The 23,085-nt window shown below is 45.4% G+C and overlaps 1 protein-coding gene across 2 annotated transcripts in view; it reads left to right on the top strand.

Moving 5' to 3' along the window:
- LOC138510524 (zinc finger protein 765-like) overlaps positions 1 to 23,085 on the top strand; it is a 294,020-nt gene that overhangs the window by 147,404 nt on the left and 123,531 nt on the right. For both annotated transcript variants that reach the window (XM_069626240.1, XM_069626239.1), the window contains exon 4: positions 4,312 to 4,425. In XM_069626240.1, coding sequence (XP_069482341.1) covers positions 4,312 to 4,425 — 114 coding nt within the window. The remainder of the gene's footprint in view (positions 1 to 4,311; positions 4,426 to 23,085) is intronic.

Genomic DNA, 23,085 nt, shown 5'->3' with positions numbered 1-23,085 from the left:
AACAGCGTGCGCGGAGGACATCGTACACCCAAACTTTAAGGTTAGAACATTTGCACCTTGCACCTGCCATCATGTCAAGTAATGAAGCTGAAAGCAGTCTGCAGAGCCCCCAATCCAGCTCCACACACCACCACCCGGAGCACAGAGCAGAGAGTGGCACTGAATCACTAGAGCTACAGGCTATGCCACAATTTGACTTTTCAAACACCAGTAGCTTTGTGCCTAGATGGGCCAGAAGGCTTGAAGAACTGCAGATATATATTGATGCATCTCGGGGTTGCGAGGAACGCCTTCCAAGGGGAATTTTAATGCACTCGCTTGGCCCGGTGGTAAGGGATATTGTATTTGAACTGCCAGAAAGCAATACAGACACATTTCAAGGCGTAATTGATTCCCTGAACAATTATTTTGCACCATTAAGGACGAGATATACATTATTCACACCACCACCCAAGAAAAGGGTGAAAACATGGACAATTTCATAATGAGACTGAGAAAACAGGCAAAATATTGGGATTTCGATCGATACTCGACAGATGACACACTCAAATCACAGGCAATAGCAGGATGGAAATTTCCCGAATTTCGCAAGAAGCTACTCCAGAAAAGCAGAACACTGGAAGAAATTTTACAGCTGGCAAGAGCTGATTCTGAGTCGCTCAGCAACATTAAAATAACAGACCACCTCAGCAGCAATCGTGTGCCCCATTCGCTTGCCAGGAGACCATGCTGAACAGAAAAAGTGCTACAGATGCAGATTCAAATTCCCACATGTTGGTCCATGCCCGGCCATAGGTCATCACTGCAATAAATGTGGAGGCGAGAACCACTTCCATTCTGTCTGTAGGAACATACAATTCTTTCAACCAGCAGAATCCGGTACAGATTCCACGAGACAAGATATGGCTGCTACTCAAGGCGGGAAAGCCCATGACCCTACGCACGACGATCGCCTACCGCCAGCAGGCGCCGCTCCCACAGCACATCACGGGAACCATCATGCAACAATTTTGATATTTTACAGGTTGGGGGCTTGAGTCTTGAGCTGCAACGTTTGAACAATAGCCAGACTCATGGCCAGTAGGGGTATATCAGGAAATGGCATTGCTGGAAGGGATCTCATAGGATACAACATTATAGAAATCTCTGTTGATGACACCCCGGATTGGCTGCAGTTCTGAAATAGCACTTTGAATCCGCTCTCCAAAATTACACTTCCCATTGCACATAATAACCTGCATATTTTTCAATTGTTCTTAAGTAGGTAAACCCCAGGAAACCTATCACCTTTATATAATTTGGTAACTTGCAGAGATAGATGCTGATAAGATGAGTAACATCCAGCTGGTATATGCACCCAGGCTGTGCAATATCATGGGGAAGACCAGGTCACATAGTGAGCTTAAGCAAAGATCCCCCACAACCCTACAGCAGACAAAAAGTAGAGCATCATGTGGCACCTCTGTGTCCTGTAAGATGGGAGAAGGGCAAAGGTAAATCAATTTGGCAAGGATGCATGACTCGGGTCTCGACTTAAGCAAGCACCACATCTCTTTGCCCGAGACCACTGTGCCTCTCTCTTCCTAAGGCATAAACTGGGTTGCCTGGAGCATGGGAAAGAGGGTCAAGAGACGGGCTCAGATCGGACAGAGGTCTGGAGGTGGCATCACACCACTTCTCCACATGAAAAGGAATATGAGAAGTTGCTTTGGCAGTTGTTTTTTGCCTTCTCTTTTTTCTCTCCTCTTAACTGGCTCCTGCTGACCATGTATGAAACTGGTAACACTTATCCCGGTTGTAGGTTATGCAACTTTGGGGCACACTTTGGATTTGTTCAAATGGCCCTTGTCACATTTGCAGATATGCTTTTGAAATGTATTACATATTTTCTATGCTTGGGTGCTTGTTCAGGGCTTCTGCAATCCTCTCTCACTCCCCTACCAACTACAGTTCTCTTATTCTTTTTTTCCTTTTGCTTGCCCTTCCCATTGTCCCTGCACTCTCCATCTTTGTGTATGCTACTTCAAAAGTGATGAAAACCTGTGGGAGCTACCAACTCCTGCTTCTAGCTCTGGTGAGTCTGGTTGATTCCTATAGATACTATAGGAATTTTTTGACTCCTGTGACAGTCCTCTGACTTTCTCTCAAGTGTTGTGTGGGGTGGTCTTTCGGCTGTGTGCCATGTAAGGGTGCAGATATAAGGGTGCTTGGATGGCTTCGCGGGATTGCTTCTTCCTGCTTTGGGTTCCTCGCACCTTCTAGCAGTCTCCCCTTTTCCTTGCAGTGTTTCCAGGTCTGGTCCCTCTCAACTTGCGCTTCTCGGTCCGACCCATGTTCTGACTCCCAGTTGCTCCTGGACCTCCGATTCTCCAACCTGGACAATGGGGAACACAGCGTGTGTTTAGTGAGGCTTCGTCAGCCTTTCCTGTTCTCCTCTGCAAGCCTATCCAACCAGTTCTCGGTTCATCAAGGGGGGGGATCTGACTGGTATACAGTGATGTTAACGAATCAACAATAACGAATGACTTTTATAACGAACCCTAAATAACAAACAAACTAAAGTATATGTGGGGGGTAGGGGAATAACATGTGTGGGAGGGGATTGAGGTGGGGTCATAAAGCTAGGGAAGCAGGGGTTTGGGGGGAACCCCCCCTAAATTTAAAAACAAAATAGATTTGATATGTATTTGTTATTTTTCATTTGTTTAAAAAGTTTTCGTTATTATTTGATTCATTATGATCACATGGAACAGATCTGACCAAGTTCACAGTCCTCCTTCCCTTTTTATGTTTAGGTCTGACTCTGACTGTACCGCGTATGTTGGTTCCACGGTGGATGTTTTCCTCTTTGCCTGATCTTGTTTGTGTCAGTAGGTAATGACACTCCATCTGGGCAGGTCTCACTCTTCCTCGTCCCAGTATGGTCTGTGTGGATGGGGTCTTGTACTGTACAGAAATGCATAGACGTGGACTGAGTGGGATGAGGGGAGAGAGGGGCAGAGATGGAGGGGGTGCATATCACGCTCTGCCAAGATAGTCGTCACTGGTCCCACAGAGGGTTTCCCTCCCCATGATATCCACACGCTGAGTACCACCCCCAGAGGGACTACCAGGTAGCGTCTCATGGGAAGGGGCTCCCCCACACAGGAGCAGTGACCATAACCTGTCATTCGTTACAACCACCATCTGTGGACTGATCCTGGGTCCAGGCACAATACATGGAAGATCCGCTGGAACACCACGTCATACCACAGCTCTGTGGCGGAGGACAGTCATTGAAAATATGCCCATGTTGGGCCAGTCCCTTTAAAGGAAAACCTAAGTTCTAACTCTCATTATTGCTCTAGGGCATTGGTTGTTCATGATAGAACCCTAAACCAAGTGTCGCTCATGATAATGGTGAACAGGATTGTGTTCCAATCTGCGATATGCAGCGCAGTTCAGGCACTGTATCAGGCTCACACTCAAACACAGCGCAATGGTAGCCTAACCCACAACGTTAAGAATATGTGTCTAGATTCTACAAAGCACAAACTAAAGGTGTAAAAACAAGCAAAATCACCTTTACACCATCTTTTGGCAATTCATACTCCCAATAGTGTCAATGCAACCTGCCATTTATGAATGGCAGTTGGCATTTACAATGGATTCCTCCTGCTTTTGGTGGGTGCCAAAAACCATTGGATTCTTTAGGAATCAAATACATTTGAGACAACATGGAAACGGTCTACTGGTGTAAATGCATTCTGCTTCTGCTGGCGAAGAGTAGAGGGTAGGCAGAACCGGCATTTTCCTTCCATGCCCCTGTTGCATCAGCAAAAAGAACATAATACATTGTTTTTAACGCCTCAGATAGCGCCCCAAGGACTTACAAAATGCACCTCTGTGTGTTTGGGAAAGTCTATGAAGAAGGATTAGGAGAAATCTACAAGAAATTTAAAGCATAAAGGGTGTTATGATACATGGATAGTTATAGGTTGCATCTCCTGGGGAAGATAACATTTGTGGTGTACTGTGTGCTCACTCACTCTTCTTTCCCAATTGCTAGCTTCTGCTTTCTGGGTAATGCCTCATTCCAGGGGGGCTGCTTTTAGCTGCTGCTCATCGACTCTGTTTTCAAAGTGATTTTGGGGTGATCTAGTGGGTGCTGGGGCAAATTAGAAGGCTGTTTTCTTGCTATACTTTCTGTTGAAGAAGCTCTTTCATGTGCAGCCTATTCAAAATAAAATTAGAAAAAGAGTAGGTGGGCCTTCACTCAAAATAGACATCCTGGTGCATTGGAAAATTGATCCATTGTGTTTTTTTCTGTAGGATTTGTATCTCTCAGCTCCGATGATGATTTGAGCATGGAGCAGGTGCCAGAAGGTCGTCCAATGGCTCATCCTGGCTCAGCTGGAGGAGAAAGCCACTCCAATCCAAGATCAGGTAATTGGCAAATGCTCTGCTGTCACTGAACATTGAGGTAAACTGCTGTCTTCTCAAAGGCATTGACTCATTAGATTTGCTTCATCCCGCTGAATGAGAGGAGTGTAGGACACTATCGAACAATGGAAGTGAGTACTGTTCTAAAGCATAGTTAGCTGCCTTGCTGCTTTCTTTCTGAGAAGAAATGGTGCAGGAAACCTGTCAGATAGCCAGGGGAAGCCAACTACACAGTTTAAAAAAGGCCCAACCTGAAATGCTTAAAGAAGAGAACCAGTAAAAAAGATGAATGTCATGGGACTGCAAGAAGCCTATTGCCGATAGGAAAGGAGCACTATGTTTTTCATAAAAAGCAAACAAATATTGATTTGCTGTTGAAGGGATAACACATTTTGAGGCTGACACATTTTTGTTTGCAAGCTGCTAGGATGACTTCCCGTCCCTTGTATGGACTGTTCTCTGTGAGGGGTCAGAAATGAGAGGCGGACACAAAGTTGTAGTATTATTGTCAGATATTTTATTTAAAGGAAATAGGTTGGAAAAACGCCTCTCGTCCTATCCGAAGGAAGGAGGTTGCTTACCCAAGAAACTAAAACTAAGATTCAGTCTTTGTCGTTAGTAACTTAGAAACCGTCCTTGTGTCCAAAACTTTCTAAACTGACCCTCACACTACAAATAACTAAGGGTGTAAGGAAATGTCTGACATATATTTAGTGAACAAGTGTTCATCAGCAAAACGTAAAAATAAACCGAAAAACACTTTCCAAGGCGAAGTCCTGCAAACCAGAGTATAGTTCCCGTCCCCTGCTTTTTTAGGCAGGATGGCAAAGGTGTCCATTTTACACAACGGTTCTTTTTATCCCAAGAGTGTCTCTTTATCTAATAATTCATTGAGGGTTTTACCCTGGATTCAGAAAGTTCTTGTTCGCACAATATCTTCCAAAACATCCATCAATGTCTTTGTTGTTCAAGAGAAACACTTTTGTTAGAATGGGCGTCATTACGTCTGTGCCGGTAAGGCAACAACGGCCTCAGTAGTGCTACCGGCACCGTTGTTACCATGCCGCCGCCACATTGAGTTCTGCTCCCGGGTGCCGCTCTGCACGCCAGGTGAGACCAGGCGTGCAGAGCGGCACCCGCGAGCAGAACAGGATGGTAGCAACAGTATCGTTATGAACGATATGGGGCTCAAATGGGAATGGGGACGCACTGGGTCCGGGTCCCGCGAAAGAGAAATTACTGGGCCCTCCAAGGTCGGAATGGCCCAGTAATTCCCCTTTCGCGTGACCCTGAGCCGGACACGAGTTTGGAGGTAGCCATGCCTTATTAAGGGCATGGCTACCTCCAACCTCGTAATGAGGCCCAATGTCTCTATATTGGATTCACAAAGTTCTCGTTTTATAAACTTAAAGATTTGGCTGGTGTACTTTGCTGTTTCCCTGGAAACCCTCTGTGCCAGATTTTTGTATCACTGTTAAACTCTTTTCTTTACACCTTTTGTTGGATTGCCTAATATATTCCTCTGTCAGAAGTCCTCTTATGGGTTCTGCAGACCCCTGGTATACTTCCCTGCCAGGCATCTTCCAACGGTTCTCAAAACGCCTGGTTGTTTTGGCTGCAAGGACTTCTTGTATGCATTTTTGCTTTAGTGGATTACCTGGTACACTTGGTACACAGGGGAAAGTGACAATCTCTTAAGGGTAGTGAAGCAAGGCAATAACATCACAGCAATGTAAATGAAATCATGCCATGTGATTTATGATAAAATCCAGGATTATCATTCTGAGCCACAAACTGGATGAAGGCCCCCCACTCAGTAATGGGTTTGGACATTTCGACTTTGAGGGTGGCCTCAATTTAGCGCACAGTAACAATAAACCACAACTTGGCCCACCACTCGCTAATGTCTAGCTCTGCGGTGGACCTCCAATTCCATGCCAAGACTATTCTAGCAACGAACAGGAAGTGTGTGTGTAACTTGGCTTGCGCGTCGGACAATTTATAGTGCCCTTCAAGGTCTTCATCCCAAAAGAGTAGCGTCAAAGTTTCCATATGAAGATCTATCCCCGTAATCCTCTTAATTTGAGCCACTACCTCTTTCAGGTAGGACTGGATCACAGTGCACGACCACCAAATATGGTAAAGGGTCCCTGGAGCCTGTGCACATATCTAACACTGATATGGTACAGTAGGGTCCATCTTATGGAGCTGAGAGGAAGTGAGATACCATTGAAATAACAGCTTATAGCTGTTTTCTTTCAGCACTGCGCATTTAGAAGAATTAGCAGCCCTTTTTACGAACATTGTACCACAAGAGTTCCCCTATAGGGACATTCTTTTTTTTTTTTTTTTTTTTTTATTTCTTAGTTTATTAATAAACTTTTTGAAATACACAATTCTCCAAGCAATTTCCTAATTCAAAAGGAAAAATAACATGAGGACAACCGTGCTAATGTCCGACCCACAGGCTTAAATATCAAGCATGTCAATAAAGTTCATCACCGAGCAAGTTAGACTGACGGAACTCCCACTTAGGATTCTGAACCACCATTCCTCCATATTTCCATTTATCGGTGCATATTTGCTCAGATGTATCGATCTTTTCGAATTCAATTTGGGACAGCCGATTACCAAATGTTTTATGGTTTCGATTTCCTTTAAACAGAATCTGCACCAGTTATCACAAGTCAATGGATCTTTTCGTCTTTAGTAGGACTTCTATTGTTCGTAACGCATTCATTCTTAGACGAAGAAAACGGTCCCGGTGATGTCTTGAGGGAAACTGAACAAGATATCTTGGCATCGTATTTAATTTGTTAGAAGTTGGCCCTAATTTAGGCGCCGACACCATGATTTCAAGACGCTCCATGTTTCGTACCCAGGCCCATTCTTTTAGTTTTTTCTTTGCAAGTTGGGGCCATTTTATCAATGTTTCTTTACTTATACTCGCTGCTCGCATGATGTCATGGATTTTTGTGAACCAGGAGATTAGAATCTGCTCAGATGGTCGAACATCATCCATCGCCAAGATCTCATAGGCAGGTTCTTTCTTCGTGATTGTCATCTTTCTCAGTAATGCTAGTGATTTCCAAATTACTGTTGTATATAGATCATCCAGCGCAAGTTCATGCCTTATTACTGAGATTGGGAAGCCATTTGGTAGCTGCAGCACACGTCGCCAGAAATGGCCTTCCAGTTTTGCCCACAGTTTGTGGTCGAGATTCCAACCTGCTTCTGTTCCATAGGTAACACATGGGATTACTTTTTGCAGATAGAATTGCCGAATCGGGGTTAAGGAAAATTTTCCAAACAGGTTGTGGATTCGGGTTCCTTGGATAGCCAAAATATTCATACGGCTGCCTATATGACTTGACCAACTCGTCTCGCAAATAGAAGCGGATATCATTATGCCTAGATATCTGATTTCCAGTACTTCCTCAAGTTTCGAGTTTCCAATTTGGCACTTGAAGCAGTTTTTCTTTGTTCCTTTGTGCGTTCCAATTTTCATAATTTTTGTTTTCGTCACATTTATACTCAAGTGATTTGCGTTCATATATTTATGTAATAGACGTTGTAAGCCAATCTGCGTGGTATCTGCTAAGATTATGTCATCCGCATAAACTAAGCAGTTTAGGTGAGATCCGTTTATTTTCGGCGGAAAGCAACGCACATCCTTCAGTGCTGATGGGATATCCACGATGAATAACTTAAACAGGCATGCTGCAATGGGACAGCCCTGTTTTACGCCTCTTTGGGTCCTCATTTTCTCCGACAAGGTTCCGGCTTCGTTCAATCTTATCTGAATGGATGTGTCTGTATGCAATGCAATGATCGGAAACAGAATCTCATCTGGGCACTTCCAATTGTTTAATTTTGTCCATAGGGTTTCCCGATCGATGCAGTCAAATGCTTGATGGAGATCAATGAATGCTATAAACAGCTGTGTTTTTTTTTCTATAGCATTCAGCTTGAGTAGGTTTAACAGGGTCAAGTTGTTTTCTGTTCCAACGCCTTTTGTGAAACCAGTTTGTCTGGGATCTGTGATTCCTCTTTTGTCGGCCCACTTTGTTAGTTTTTTTTGCAAAAAGTTCGCAAACACTTTGCCGATGGTGTCCAGTAGGGCGATCGGCCGGTAGTTTTCCGGATCAGCTCGATCGCCCTTCTTAAATATGGGCACTATGATTGCCGAAGTCCACGAGGCCGGAATTTCTCTATGCTTTTTAATGTTGGCAAATAAGATCTCAATCAGTTTCGCCCATTCCAGTTTGTTTTGTTTAAGCATTATATTAGAAATGCCATCAGGGCAAGCGGCTCGAGAATTATTCAGTTTTTCAATGGCCGATAAAATGTCGTCCCTGGGTTCAGTACAGTCCCAGTTTACAGACCTTAGATCTCGCTGTTTGATGTCTGTTTCCACATCCCCTGCAAAGACATTAGTGAAATGTTTATTCCACTCTTCCTCAGTGACCACGTTTGCCATTTTGATCGCATTGTTGGCCGTGCAATTATTTAGAATTTGCCAAATATCTCTGCATTTATGTGATTTCATCATAGTCAACATGACTTCGCCTCTTTCTTGGTCGCGTTGGAACTTAAATGCTTTTGACCAGTTACGATATGTTTGAGTCCTCTTTTTTATTAAGTTGGCACTGTTACTACCGCCTTGTGCTTTCAGCATACATATGTCACGTTTTAGACGCTTTTTTTCTTCGTATACTCTTGTGCTCCATTTATGGGTATGTTTTTTTGCGGAGTTTTTTTTCCACAAGTTCGAGGAGCTTTTCGAAGGTAACAGTGACACAAAATCCACGTTGCAAATGGACATTGGATCTACTGCATCTAATTTCGCCGTGATACAGGATATCTGAGCGGTAGATAATCGTAACCTGTTTTTTCTATTATTTGGTTCCAGGACTTGAGTCGTTGCTGACTTTTTAGTTCCTGATGTAATCCTCAGATGTAATACCAACGGATCGTGGTCACTGTTTTTAGTGGGGATTACATTCAGTTCATGAATTAGGTTCCATGCGTGTTTTGAGACCCATATGTAGTCTAATACCTTCGCAGTACCCATATTGTGCCACGTATTTTATGGTGGCCTATCGCCATCTGTTTGACCATTCACCATGTCACAATCGTAGGCCTCCATGATATTATCCCAGATGGTCCTTTTCTCCTGATTTAAGAGACTGTTGGAACAGCATTTGGTTGGCAACACGCCCTTTTCATTGAACCAAGTCAGGTTCATGTCACCACATATTATAAGTATGATGTTATTCTTCTTATACATGTACCTTTCTAGCAGGTTTATTACCGTAACTGTTAGTCTCTTAGTGGTGATCATCGCTGGATTCCAATATATATTCAGTACTAGAAGTTGTTGAGGCCGTTTCCCATCATGGTCTTTTTGTTGCAGCAGCGTACATTGCACAAAAAAATTTGGGTTTTCGCTGTTGAGCACCTTCCAGTCACATCCGATTTTCATCATGGTTATCAGGCCGGCGAAAGGGCGTCCGTATGGATTTTTCCCTGCAGGATTCAGCATTGTAACATAAGCCTTCTTTCACTGGAGGGCATCTCAGCCATGTTTCTTGTAAACAGATTATGAGATTATCATTCAACTCAATCGGAAAGCTTTCATAAATATGTCGAAAGCCTCTCGTGCCCAAGAGACAAAGGAAATCAAGTTCTGTTCGTTATCAGGTACTAGCTACTTAGAACCTTCATCATGTTTGTTGATTTTTCCAGATCGATGCAAAGGCAATTCAATTCTCATATGTTTTCTTAATTCATACCTTCGTTGTTCTTGAGGAGACACCTTATATCCAGACCTGTTTGACGGATTCTTGCTAACCAATGGTCTTTGATTAGCCGAGTCGGACATGACTTCCCTTATCTCGAAGCCAAACTGTAGTATTTCGTCCTTTGCTGCCATGATTACGTTGCGTACTGCTTTGGAAGGTATATGAAGATAGACTTTGTCTGCGTATTTCTCTGACATGTATTCAATGATGGCTATATCATTGGGCGTCACAATTCTCAGTGCCGGCACCGAATGTAAAAGGCGCATTACATTCCTTCTGTTCAAATTCACATCAGGGTCATCTTTATGGATGTTCGTAATTGCAATTCGTGGGTTTCTATCAGTCAGTGACTCATGGTCCCTTGATTTGCTCTTCTCCACCTCATTTAGTCTTTGTCGGGCTGTACATTTGGGATTCAGGTTTCTGATATTAGTAGTGCTACCATATTTGCCACGAGTGGATTGGTCCTCATTTGGCAGTTTAGATTTTGTCTGTGCGTCATACATGTCTCCTCTGGACATTTTTTTGTTTCCACAGGCCGACTGGGCCCGGTAAGCAAAGTCCATAGAGCAAGATTTGGTTTTTGGAATCCAGGGGTTGCTCGCCTTTTTTTCCTTCGACGTAAAGGATTCGTTTCGGTCAAAATTAGGGGAGTCATTTGATTCTAGACTACTCGTCGAGCTATTCAAAATATTTGGATTAATTGTCGCGCAATCATCCTCTGTTGAATACGTTGATAGATTACAAAGATCAATGGATGAGGTTCTATTTAGACTTTCTGCTACTTCGGATTCTAGTCTCTGACGTTTTTTTGGGTTTCCCTTTTCATCTGCCACTTCTATGACATCTTTACTTGTTCTTAGGGACATTCATCTCCTCTTCCGAGCACGGCATATAGGCATGCAGAGGATTGAAGCGGCAAGCATTAAGCACATGATACAAGGAAGAGACCTTCCGGGAAGGGCGGTTACCAACAAAGAGATCCTCAAATGAGGTTGTGTGCCTCTTAGCCTGTTGGGAAACCTTTGTGCCAGAAATCCAATGGCAGAACTGTATTAAACTTTTATTTTTAGGAATATGTTTATTCGCATTTTTTCCATACAAATAACAACAAACTTCTCCCCCCCAACTCCGCCTCCTAACCATCACCCAAACTTTGATTTCACATTATGTTTTGCCTACGTTTTAATCGTCTTTGAGTATTGTCCAAAATATCAATTTCACATACTTCATTCACATGCTTGCTTGTTTTTCGGTATACCCCGGAGTCCCCAGTGGCTCTGGGCCGACTCACTAGTGGTTTGTGTCATCCCCAACTTATGGTGTGCCTCTTCAGTAAAGCTTCCTCCCTGGATTGGCTTCCCAGGTAATGCGGGCAGCTCTTCAATGTTCCCTCCAGCTCTGCTGTTACTTGCTGGCTTACTTCTGTGACCTGAACCGGAGGATGTCGCTTCTTAACTTGACTGCATCTCCAGGAGCTCTGCTGTGCTTCTCGGTGTTCCCACAGTCCTTCAGGTGCCTGCTGCGCTCCTGATTGTAATGTCAGTGTCTGTAACTCGCATTCGTAAGCCTCTGCATGAATGTGCCTGTCTTCCCTTATGCAAGTCTCTCCTGTATTGCCTTTTTGAATGCTGCGGTTGCCATTTTGAAAGAACCCGGGCAATTTAATCTGAATGGAAAAACTAGTCTGAACATTGGTCTTTGAACTTTGCTTAATCTGCATGAACTCTTCCCTCCTCTTCTTTGTCTCAGTACCTGAGGCTTTTTGGGCGATGAAGTCCATAGATGCAGTTGGATTCCCAAAATGATGTTGTTCAAAAATCTCACATACAGAAATGTCAGAAACAGAAGACGTTTTCTGTGTGTTGTAACTATCTGAAGTATACATGGAGTTTTGTTTAGAGTGACAAAAAAGGAAGGGTTTTCTGATTTTCATGATAAGGGGGGAGGGGAGTGTGGGGTAACTACAAGCCCTCAAGAACGTAGGTGTTAGAGGGTCTTTGTTACAAAAAAGGGTGGAATACCACGTCTCATCCAATGGAATCATCCCCTCCCCTCTCCTCGGTAGTTGTCCCCTCCCCTGTGATCCTCCCTCATATAACCATCCCCAGGGTCAGGATCAGGTAGGGACTGCAGTCCCCTGGCCATATAGAAATGGGTCACCACCAGGGAATCAGTGATGAGTCCATCAAATTCATCACATCTCTGTGACTGAAGCAATGAACTGGCACACTAGAAGCATTAAAACCAATATATCAGTCAGCCTTATAAAAGAGTTGTCTTTTTAACTGCTTAGCTCCCCGTACATGGCTGTCAAAATCCTGGGCAAAAACTCTAAATTACCCAGGATGTACAAGTGCAAGTCCCGCTTCACCTGCTTTAATTGCATGGTCTGCATTCAGGCTTCTTTTAGGCGGCAGTAGACCCCTGTTAACTCTTTATTTGCTTGTTCGAACAAAACTGGATAGAAATAGAACTACAAGGAAGAGATAAACATCACCTAACCATAGTGGAAGTATGTGATAACACATTTTTGGCTACAAGGCTCATAGCAGCTATTTCCGTCACTGGCGGTCTCCACGGAAAATGGCAGATGGTGAACTGTGAACTGAAAAGGGACAAAGGAAGCAACCGCTGAGAAGAGCTGCATTGTTTGAAAAAAATCAATTGCACTTTCTGGCTTAGCTCTGGATAAATAGCCCTGTACTCTTAAAACAGAACAGCACTTTGCAAAGTTGGTGCTTTTGTTATCCTGTAAATTGTAAGACACCTATTGCTGTTATATCTATACTGCTGTGGTTGCATCAAGACAGAATATGAGACATAAAAATAGTCAGCTTGTCATTTTTATTTTGGAATACAAAGATTGTATTATTGGGAAGTCTCTTACAGGGCAAGTATACACATTTCAAAATAGATAACAATTTGCAGCCGTTCTCCCACTGGCACTCTGTATGTGCTCCCAGATCTTCGTGCAGCTTTTTCACAGATGAGAACGTATGCCATCTTTCCATCCACAAATGTTCTTGGTGGTATCGGGTTGTGGAGCCATACACAAGGTTGTCATGATTTTGATATTTATTAAATGAAAAGCGCATGAGAAAACACCTCTCTGACCCTATGCTAAAGAGGAGTTTTCCTACCTACAAATCAAAACTAAGGAGTCTGTCTGGGTCAGGATGTCAATAACTAAAAAGCTGTCATTGTGTCCAAAACATCCTATCCTAACCCTCACACTACAAACTAAACAATAAAAATGTGTAAGAAAACATCTTCAACTGAAGAAAGAATAGTTCCAACAAAAATGTTCTCCAATACGGAACCCATTGAATCCAGGGCGTGGACCCCTTCCCCTAGATTCTTAAGTAGGATGGCAATAGTCTCCTTTACCAACTGTTTCTTTGTATCTTGCCATGATTCACACGGTTCCTGTTTAGGCAACAAATTCTGTAACAGTCATTCTTTAACACAAGTTTCTTCTTAGTTTAGAAAACACTGTCCTTCTTTAACCTCAATCTCTCCTTAGTTCAGAAAACGCTGTCTTTCTTTAACATTCCTGGAAACTTTGCAAATTGCCTGCTATACTGTCCTGCCAGGTTTTTTTATGCAATGCCAACTGCCTGGCGTACTTTCCTGCCAGGACTCTTCATGCAGCATCAACTACCTGGTGTACTCACCTGCCAGGCCTTCACTTGTGGTTTTCACATGCCTTGTATACGCTCCCCTGTGAGGACGTCTTCTGTGTTTCAATTGCCTGGTATCTTGCTTTGCCAGGTGTTTGGTGTCTTGCTTTGCCAGGTCTCCTCATGTGTTTGACAGTTTCTCTTTATCACAAATACGGTATGTATTGGTGTTGGCTTGGTATATATGTTTGCGGTAAGGTTTGTTCAAGACTTGCCCCACACTTACACTTCATGCATTCATAGCTCATTGGGGTCCGTCGAGTAGGTGTTCCTCGACAGCCACCATATCGACACCGACGTCATCATGCCTATAAATAGCCACGCGCAGCGTCCGTTGCTCAGTTCCGTTTTTCCGCGCTTCGTGTGCCTCGGAATACCGTTGCTCAGTTCGTCAGTCAAAATATATTCATATTTCCTCGAGAAAACCGACTCGTACTCGATGGCTTCCTCCTCCGACCCGACGACTCCTCGGTCCGGTTTCAAAAAATGCCGAGACTGTGGGAAGAAAATGTTGTTGACGGATCCTCACAGGATCTGTTTGTGGTGTCTGGGAATCGAACACCAGTGTTCGGAGTATGAGGAATGCCTATCCATGACGGCGAAAGCCTTGAAGGAGCGTAAGGGGAAGCTCGAGAGAGGTAAGTCCAGTTTTAACTTCCTCAAAGGTTTCTGCGGTAGAGTCGAGATATTCGTCTCCTCACCGTCGAAAGCATTCTCGGTCTAGGTCTCGAAGTGGCTCCCACCACTCGTCGAGGTCTAGACACTCGAAAAAGAGAAGTAGAAGATCTCCTTTGTCATCGTCTTCTAGTTCCCCTGAAAGAGTAAATTGCCCCACAAAACACAGCTCTCGGGCTGAGTGGGAGGAATTCAGAAAAAAGATGCTAAGCGTCTTCGATAAAGCGGCCTCGACCCCCTTGAAGTCAGCTGAGGGTGATACCCCGGGTGAAAAGCCCAAAAAATCTAAACGCTGCGAGTCGAAGCACCCGGCGAAAGAGTCGAACCAAAAGCGCCATGAGCCATCGGGAAGTAAAGCATCTTCGACGCCATCGTCGAAAGCCCCTTCGAAGCATAGATCGGCGCCATCAACGCCGTTATCGAAGGGTTCTTCGACGCATCCGTCGATAGAGTCGACGCCGGCGTCGACGCCGATAAAGGAAGAACCCACGGCTACTCCACAGCCAACGGTTACACCGAGAGCCTCCGACACGATGTCGAGGACATCGTCGACATCCTCAAGCAGGATTCCGATCCTCTCGAGTTCTTCGAGGCCTCTTCCAGTTTTCTCGACGCCTTTGTCGGCGCCTTCGAGGATTTTTACATCGGCGTCGACGACATCAACCTTTTCAAGGCCACTGATGATGGCTCCCTCTACTTTAGAGATGGGTTTTATACCATTTCACAGGCCAGAGCATCCTCCCTTAACTTCAATTTATGAAGAAAGGGAAGATTCTGATCAAGAAAGGCCTTTTGGACTGCAGAGGACCACATCACCTGAACCAGAGACCTTTGCCTCTGAGGAAAGAAGGTTGAAAGACCTTCAGGATGCATTACAGGAAGCAAGTGGCCTAGACACTTCCCCAGAAGTGGAATTTGTCAAACCAGACCCAGGGGAACACGCTGAAACCCCTTTATAGAACCCTAATGTCAAGAATTATGGAGTTCATGGGTTGGCCTGTGCCTTTATAAACAGGATGACCTCACAGATATTCTGGATAAAGGTCCACAGGAGGATCCTGTGGTTCCCTTTCATTCTGCTTTACAAAGAAAGATTTTAACTAACTGGGAAACTCCTGAAGTTGTCCCTGCGGTTAACAAGAAGTTGTCAGCGAAATATAGGGTATCTGCTGCTGACCCTGAATACCTAGCTAAGGACCCTACTCCAGAGAGTCTGGTGGTCCAGGCTGCAACTTCATCTTCATCAGGCAGTACATCTGCATTACCCCACTGTTCCACAGGATAGGGATGATAAAAAATATAATGCCATGGCTAAGAAAGTCTTCTTGGCCTGTAGCATGGCTTTAAAATCTATTAATGAGACTTGTACGCTCGCTAGGTTCAGCCACACTCTTTGGGAGTGTGCTTCATCAGCGGCTGACTGCCTCCACGAAGGAGAAGAAAGGGACGCATTTTTAAATATCAGAGATGGTAAAGATGCAAGGTGTGAGTCCCTTCAAACTGGCATTGATTCTGCTGACAGTATCAGCAGGGCCATGGCGGCAAATACCACAATCCGCAGGCATGCGTGGTTGAGAAAGTCCGGCTTTGCTTATGACGTACAGGCCAGACTTTTAAATATGCCCTTTGACGGCTCTTCCCTGTTTGGTAAAAAGGCAGATGACAGTTTGGAAAAACTGCAAACATCTAAAGCAGCAGCCAAGTCACTAGGAGCTGCAATCCGCCAAACTAATTTTCGTCCCTCAGGATCCTCTTGGAGAGGAAGGTCCTTTCGCTATTATTCCTCATATGGAAGAGGCAGAGGACGGCCGGCTCAAAGAGGCCAAGGAAAATTTACCCGTGGTGGACGGGGTAAAGGAAAGAAAGCCGCATCAGCAGGAGCAGGAGCCGCTTTACCTTCGGCAACTGCATCAGCCGCTCCCAAACCACTCTGAGGTCTCCCATCACAAGACACCTGTAGGGGGCAGGTTAACTCACCATCTGACGGAATGGCAGGCTATTACGTCAGATGCTTGGGCATTGGAGACAGTTGCCCAAGGTTACTGCCTGCCTTTTCTACGCATCCCTCAGAGCCATCCACCGGGGAACAGCTCTCTGAAAGTGCCGGATCCGCTCCTCTTGCAGGAAATTGTAGACCTGCTAGAGAAAGGTGCCATAGAACCGGTACCTGTAGCAGACAGGAACAAGTGCTGGTACTCCCCCTACTTTCTCATACCAAAGAAAGACGGAGGACTGAGACCCATCCTGGATTTACGAGAATTGAACAAGTTCCTCAGGAAGGACAAGTTCAAGATGGTAATTCTCTCTCAGATCCTTCAGGCCCTCCAGCTTCAGGACTGGTTGGTATCTCTGGACCTTCAGGATGCTTATTTCCATGTGCCAATCCATCCCAAGCACAGGAAGTACCTGAGGTTCGCAATTGGCAACTCTCATTATCAATTTCGAATTCTGCCATTTGGGCTGACCTCCGCCCGAAAGGTCTTCACCAAGCTAATGTCGGTTGTGGCTGCAAGTCTAAGGAGGGAAGGGATTCACGTCTACCCCTACCTGGACGATTGGTTGATCAGAGCAGTTTCTTCGGAACAAGCTCGGATCCAACTAGATTATGTCTGCCACTTCCTTCACAAGCTGGGCTTCTCCCTCAATTTAAAGAAGTCACAGATGATACCATCACAGAGACTCCAGTTCATTGGAGCAGTCTTGGACACGTCCCTGGGAAAAGCCTCGCCACCAGAGGTGAGGGCTCAAGATATTCTGCAGATGGTCACCAGGTTTCAAAATGCCCAACGTCTCCCAGCCTATGACTTTTTGAGGTTGCTAGGCCTCATGGCATCCTGCATATCCCTTGTGCCAGAGGCTCGCCTGAGAATGAGATCCCTTCAGTGGGCACTGAGGACTCAGTGGTCACAATTCTCAGGGAAGATGACAGATCTCCTCCGGATTCCGGACAAGGTAGCCCACGACCTTCAATGGTGGGCCTCTCCAGAGAACATCTTGAAAGGAGAACTGTTTTGGCAACCGTGGCCGGAGATAACAGCAGTCACAGACGTCTCACTCTTGGGGTGGGGGGAGCCCATGCCAACGACTTGACCATCAGCGGTCGTTGGTCTCCATCGGAGTCCAGACTACACATCAACCTGTTGGAGCTGAGAGCTATCAGACTGGCACCGAAGGCTTTTCTGCCATCTGTACGGGGGAGAAACGTCCTGATAATGACGGACAATACAGTGGCCATGCACTACCTAAACAAAAGAGGAGGCGTAGGGTCACTGCCACTGTGCAGAGAGGCGATGTAGCTCTGGTTTTGGGCAATTCAGGAAGGAATCTCTCTATCGGCAATTCACCTAGCCGGAGAGAAGAACCTGACAGCGGACGCTCTGAGCAGGCAGAACACAGTCTCCCACGAGTGGGAGATAGCTCAGGAACTCCTTCAAGAGATCTTCGCCCTTTGGGGAACCCCTCAAGTGGATCTGTTCACCACCATTATCAACAGGATGTGCGACAGATTTTGCTCAAGGGAATTTCCCCCGAGAGGAGCTCTAGGAGACGCGTTCGTAGTGGACTGAGAGTTCCCACTTCTGTACGCGTTTCCTCCGGTCCCTGTCAGTCCTCAAATGATCAGGAGGTTGAGAAGGTTTCGGAAGACCATGATCCTAATTGCCCCGGATTGGGCCAGGAGAACCTGGTACCCGGACCTTCTGGACATGTCCATCCATCCTCCAATTCGTCTACCGTACAGAGAGGATCTTCTCTTGCAGAAGGGAGGTCAGGTTCTCCATCCAGCCATCAAGACCCTCAACCTTCATGCTTGGTATCTGAAAGGTTGAGGTACAAGGATTGGGACCTTCCAGATGACGTCATGGAGGTGTTGCTTTCGGCCAGAAGGCCAGCAACTAAAACTCTATACCGCTGCCGTTGGAATAAATTTTGCAGCTGGTGCAGAGAAAAGAATATCGAACCCTTTTCATGTGGTACACCTGCGGTGTTATCCTTCTTACTTTATTTGGCAAATTCAGGCCTTCAAGTTGGCACTATTAAGGGCTATCTCGCAGCGCTATCGATATTTAAGCGCACTGCAGAGGAGCCATCGTATTTCAAAATTCCATTGGTAATACAATACCTGAAAGGTCTAACTAATGTTTACCCTCCAAGACCATTCCAAGTTCCCTTATGGGACTTAAATCTAGTTTTAAACTTCCTAAAGGGTGCTCCTTTTGAACCACTCCACTCTTGTTCATTGAGGTTTCTCACCCTCAAAACTGTTTTATTGGTAGCATTAACATCTGCTAGAAGGGTTAGCGAGATACAAGCCCTATCTTGTAAACCTCCTTATACAATTTTTCACAAGGACAAAGTAGTTCTACAGGTGAAGCCTAACTTCCTCCCAAAGGTAGTTTCTGAATTTCACATTACTCAGAAGATTACTTTACCTTCATTCTATCCTCCTCCCCATCCGGGGAAAGAGGAAGAGAGACTACACAGGCTGGACCCTAAGCGAGCCTTCAGTTTTTATATCAGTAGACTTGCTAAAATTAGACAAGCAGACCAACTCTTTGTAGGTTACACAGGACGTAAGTTGGGATTACCAATAACCAAACCAACCATCTCCAGATGGATTATTTTAGCCATTCTGGAATGCTACAAACTGGCAGGGAAAGAGCCCCCTCAAAATCTAAGGGCTCATTCGACCAGGGGTATCGCAGCCTCCTCAGCTCTTCAAAGAGGGGTACCAATTAGAGACATATGTGCGGCTGCCACATGGGCATCCGCACATACCTTTACCAAATTTTATAGCCTGGATTCCTCCTCTAGTCAAGAGACTAGATTTGGCAAAGCTGTGTTACACTCTGTTCATTCTTAAAGAGTAATATGGCATCTCTTACTCCTGCCTCCAATCACATACCACTGCTATGGGAGTCTATCATAGATAAGGAATACATCGGAGGACACAATCCCTTCGAAGAACAAGTTACTTCTTACCTGGTAACGTTCTTTCGATGGGATGTTCCTCCGACGTATTCCTTATCGCCCCCCCCCCAACCATCCCCGCAGTAACATTTCCCTTGTGGTTGCAGCTTACTCTCCTTCAAGGGTAGTAACCATTCATGCATTAACTACCTTACTCTACAAAACGGAACTGAGCAACGGACGCTGCGCGTGGCCATTTATAGGCATGATGACGTCGGCGTCGATACGGTGGCTGTCGAGGAACACCTACTCAATGGACGTCCACGCACAGCGCCCTCTACTGGGAAATTTTTTTCCGAGGCCAGCAAGCTGGAGATACAAATATCATAGATAAGGAATACGTCGGAGGAACATCCAATCGAAAGAACGTTAACAGGTAAGAAGTAACTTGTTCTTCTTGCTGTATTAACAATGGTCTTACTTCCAAATTGCTGTTGACGTGGTTGCCGGAATGTCCCAGGGTCCCCACTGGCTTTAGGCCGATTCACCTGCTTTCTCCAGTGTCTCTGGTCCGGTTTATGCTTCTACCGTATGCTGCTTTCACCCGCTTTCCACACTGGAGTGTGCAGATATTCTTCTGGCTTCTTTCGCGGTTCTGTGGTCACCAGCCTGCTTCTCCTCAGGTCCAGGAATGGAGGGCGTCACCTTCACAACCTGCAGAGCACCCACAACTTCTCCTGCGGCTCCCAGCGTCCCCACGGCACAGTATCTCTCCCTCTGACATGGTGGGCTTCCTTGCTCTGCCACTCTGGTACGTGATCTCTGCATTAGGGAGACTTGGAACATCTTCTCCTGCACTGCCTCCCCCAATAGTGCGCTGGCCATGTTTAAATGTCCTGGGCACAGGTGCTTTAGAAAAACAACTACTCTGCTTATTGTGTTTCAAGCTCTTGGTACCTTGTTCAAACTCCTGCATCCTCCTTGTATCAGTACTTGGGGAATTCTGGGAGTTTCAAGTCCATAGGTGTCATTGGACACATGGGGCCTCATTATAACTGTACCGGTGCGGTAACAATGGTGCTGGTAAGCCTACCGGCACCGTTGTTACCGAACCGGCACAGTACAACTCTGTGGGCGGGTGCCGTCCCGCCCACCAGCGTCAAGCCTGCCGGGCGGGACGGCACACGCTCGCAGAGTTCTCATGGGAGCACCGGCACCGTTGTTAACGGAATAACAAAATGACCAGCACCTGACTTCCCGGCCACCGGACTTGGAATAGCCCAGTGGCACCGGGAAGTTAGGCACCAGTAATTCATTACGGGTCCGGCAGCTACCTGCCGGTTTTACCAGCATGGCTACCGCCTGACCCGTAATGAGGCCCATGGTATTTGAATAGTTTTTCTCAGTGATTTTACACAAAGGTACTTTAGAAGAAAACAGTGTTGTGTTGGAGGTTTGTGTGTTTGTATCATAGTTGGGTGTTGGAGCAGAAAAATATGAGGAAGAGGTTTCTTTACTTCTTCTACAAGGGGGAATAAGCAGTTGACAATATTCCATTTGGGTTTTGGGCATCAGAGGGTCTTTCTCATAGTCATAGAAAAAGGTATTGAGTATTGGAGGGTCTTCCTCATGGGAAAGGCAGAGATACCGCTTCTTGTCCTATGAAGTCATGACATCTCCCCGGTAGTTGTCTCCTCCTATGTGATCCTCCCTTATAAAGCCGCCCCCAGTGTCAGGATCAGGTAGCAGCTGCCATCCCCTGGTCACATGTGGGAGATTACCCCATTGGATTCATCACATACTACAGAGGTTGTATTTTATGTCCATCCTTGGTATGAAGGGGAGATCTCAAGATCTGAATGTTCTCCCTAAGAGTCACCCTATGGTTTTGGCCATTATTGACTGACTTCACCTGAGGTGTTTTAAAGCGCAGCACCATAAAATGAGTGACTTAACTGACTGGCATTTGCCAAAAGGTTCTTATGTCAGAAGTTCCTGTTTCCAATCCAGAATGCGTCTGAATATAGGTAGCTGCCCAACTGTTCCTTAGCTGGGTTGATTAATCAGCTGTTCTATTTAGACTATTTAGAAATTGTTTGGAGAATATGCTGGAAACCGATACTTGATATACAACGGTGCTAAAAGGACTCAATTTGCTACTGTTGTGACAACAGAATGTTGGATGCAACATCCCATGGAATGCCTTGCGGCCAGTCTGTACTACCCTGCCTTTCAACTAGATTTACTCGCCTTCCATTTGTACCAGAAATAAATGTGTTTGGCGTTATTGATATTGATTCCTAAATTGGAACGTTAGCTCCTTCTATTGTTTAATGAACATTTGATTGGCAACAAATAAATGGCCAGATAAGGTACTTGTGCACAGATGGATCCCTTTCTCCCCCCGTTACAACAACTTTCATCATTTGAGTAGCAGTTGTAAGGATGCAGAAGTACGAGACCGACACAAAGGCGGCATAGTGGTTGCTATAAACATTTATTTGTTTTAAGAGAAACAAAAAACCTGCCTATCCCTAATGTTAAGTGGGGTGTCCCTGCTTCAAATATAAAACTAAGGAGATTGTCAGAATGTCCAAAAATCATAAGTGTCCACCGTTGTGTTAAATCCTATTTCCTTCCCTTACACTTCTAAACAACTAAGGAAAAAGACTCTGTTGTGTCCAGAAGAATGACTCCCTTCTTCTGGATAGAGAATTCAAAAGGTTTCTTCAACATGTACCAGGTGGGACATCTCCTTTCGCCTAGTTTGTCTAACGGTTTCCAATATCAAGAGGAATATCTTCCTTGCATGGTCTGTGTCCCACAGTCCCAGCAGGAATGACTCCCTTCCCCAGGCTTATTCTTAGAGTCCAGCAACACCAGAGGGGATGACTCCCTCCCCTGTTTCCTCTGCTTCTTAGCGCCAGGAGGAAATGACTCCTTTTCCTCTGGCTTTCTTCACAGTGTCCGATAACACCAGAGGGGATTACTCGCTCCCCTGATAACTTCTTTTTTTCAATGCCAAGACGAAATGCCTCCCTTTCCCCTGGCTTTCTTCCTAGCGTCCAATAAGACTAGAGGGGATAACTCCCTCCCCTGGTTCCTCTGCTTCTCAGTGCCAGGAGGAACGGATTCCCTTTCACCGGATGTTCTTCTCAGTTTTCTTTAGGCGGGGGCCCCAGGGACCAGCTGACAGACCTGGTTCTATTCTTCACCAGGTACTGCAACGAAGAAGAGGGATGGAGCTTGTCTTACTACTTGGACTACATGGTTCACTATCCTGCCTGGTATTTCTGTGGTTTCTTTTCTGCTCCTACTGCTTGTAGGATAGACCTGCTTCACTATAGTGCCAGAGGCCATTTCTCACCTCTGTCTGTGATTTGTGACTTCTACGGCTCTCCGGGTGCCAGACCATTCTTTCTTTGTTTTCTTTAAGTTCTGCTTGCCACCTCCTTCTTGGCTCCCCTTCGCTCATTCGGTTACCGGCGTACCTTTTCACTTGGTCTGCATGGGTCTCTACCTCTCCAAGGTCTCTGCGGTTGAGCAGGGGCTCTTTCCAGCCTTCTCGAACAGTTTGTTGTGTGCGGCGGCTC

The sequence above is a fragment of the Ambystoma mexicanum genome, chromosome 6p (assembly GCF_040938575.1).
Source record: "Ambystoma mexicanum isolate Mex_15411 chromosome 6p, UKY_AmexF1_1, whole genome shotgun sequence".
Taxonomy (NCBI): Eukaryota; Metazoa; Chordata; class Amphibia; order Caudata; family Ambystomatidae; genus Ambystoma; species Ambystoma mexicanum.
The sequence above is the reverse complement of the archived record's forward strand: the minus strand, read 5'-3'. Positions and strand labels throughout refer to the sequence as shown.